Source organism: Salvelinus sp. IW2-2015, linkage group LG1 (assembly GCF_002910315.2).
Source record: "Salvelinus sp. IW2-2015 linkage group LG1, ASM291031v2, whole genome shotgun sequence".
Classification (NCBI taxonomy): Eukaryota; Metazoa; Chordata; class Actinopteri; order Salmoniformes; family Salmonidae; genus Salvelinus; species Salvelinus sp. IW2-2015.
Window position 1 is genome coordinate 33,039,261 of NC_036838.1, and position 1,680 is coordinate 33,040,940.

At 40.2% G+C, this 1,680-nt stretch overlaps 1 protein-coding gene across 1 annotated transcript in view; it reads right to left on the minus strand.

Annotated features, from left to right (window-relative positions):
• The window catches only part of LOC111965950 (homeobox protein Hox-C6-like), a 3,281-nt gene continuing 1,601 nt past the window's right edge, over nt 1-1,680 (minus strand). The window contains exons 1-2 of the mRNA XM_023990384.2: nt 1,649-1,680; nt 1-880 (exon numbers count right to left, since the gene is read on the minus strand). The exon at nt 1,649-1,680 is cut by the window's right edge and continues 1,601 nt beyond it. Coding sequence (XP_023846152.1) covers nt 582-880; nt 1,649-1,680 — 331 coding nt within the window. The 3' untranslated portion in view covers nt 1-581. The remainder of the gene's footprint in view (nt 881-1,648) is intronic.

The following is a 1,680-nucleotide window of genomic DNA, read 5'->3' on the forward strand; positions in this document are numbered from 1 at the left end:
AATGCTCTCACAGGACTAAGGCGTGTAATATAGATATACATATATTTACAAACATATCAACAATTTAGGTAGTGTGAGTCGTTATTATTCAGCATCGTTTTTTCGTACAACAAAACAGCAAAACGAAAAAACATAAATGGGTTACTCAAGCGGATGTAACGCTTATACCTTCCTTCACATCTTATGACAATTACTTTTGTAAAACATATTGCCAACATCATAGGTGTATAGACATCTGAGAACCACTGTTTTTCATTGCTGTCAAACAGCATTTAAGAACATATAATGATGAATGTCTTCGCGTTACACACAGTTTGGGTATATAAGGGAATGTCAAGTAAGGAATTAAATGATGTGGTCACGGTGAAATGTTCATATCCAATACAGAAAGAAATTTAAAAAGGCAAACATTGATGTCTGAAGATATGTAGCGTCCACATTGCATTTAACGCAGCCACATATTTTACTACACTAGTTTCTTTATTGTGCCAAACAATAGTTTATAGGTAGACTACTTGATAGGTAGTTAAGTTATCCTCACAGAACGGCGGATTGATGCATATAGTAAGTTAGGAAGTCGTTCATTCTTTCTTCTCTTCTGTCGCCTCTTCTGTGTCCTCTTTACCCGTGTCTTGACTCACCCCTGCCGAACCACTTTCGGTGAGCGTCGAAGTTAGATTGCTTTCCTTTTTCCATTTCATCCGGCGATTCTGGAACCAGATTTTTATCTGACGTTCGGTGAGACAGAGTGCATTGGCGATTTCAATACGTCTGCGTCTCGTCAAGTAGCGGTTGAAATGGAATTCCTTTTCGAGTTCTAGAGTTTGGTACCGGGAGTAAATTTGGCGGCCTCTTCGTCTGTCAGAACCGTATCCAACTCCTGAGTGGAAACACAATTTAAATTAGCATAATCAGGAAATATATTTTAAAGTAAGCTATATGCAATGTCACTACCCCAGCGTTTCCCAAACTCGGTTCTCGGGACGTCAAGGGGTGCACGTTTTAATTTTCCCCTAACACTACACAGCTGATTCAAATGATCAAAGCTTGATGATTAGTTGATTATTTGTATAATGGTAGGCAAAAACCAAAACGTGCACCCCTTGGGGTCCCTCGGACCGAGTTTGGGAAACCCTGCACTACCCAAACACACATAATCACAAAAACCCACGGAAATAATCGATATAGGCCTTCATTCATAATCATTCGCAGTCTAGGATATAGCCCTATCGTGTCCGGTTTTTTCATGCTAGCCTACGTTTTGCAGTTATCCAAATAAACAACAGTTGTGGTAGCCTATGTACTGACGCAACACACACACTTTCCCTATCAGGGGAACCCAGTCTACTGAGTAATATTTGAAGAGATTATACTCGTTTTAAAATTCCGTGAACTCTGCTATGGGTCACAAAAAATATGAAGTTAAATGCTATAAACTCTTTTGTTTTAAGGGAAATAGGGATGGACTGTGACGGAGAACAGCGGATAGTTTGTCGAAAAGGGATTTCCTACCAAGATAAAAGGTCTTTATTGCCGGCGACAGGGTGCTGCTGTAGTATAATGGTTTATGGGGTGATAAAAAGTAGCTTCCCTAGTCGTAAAACGGGCCAGCTCGTCTAATTTATCTCTAGGAGTTGGTAATACTCACCGCTATGAGAGTTCATCCGCTGCATCCACGGG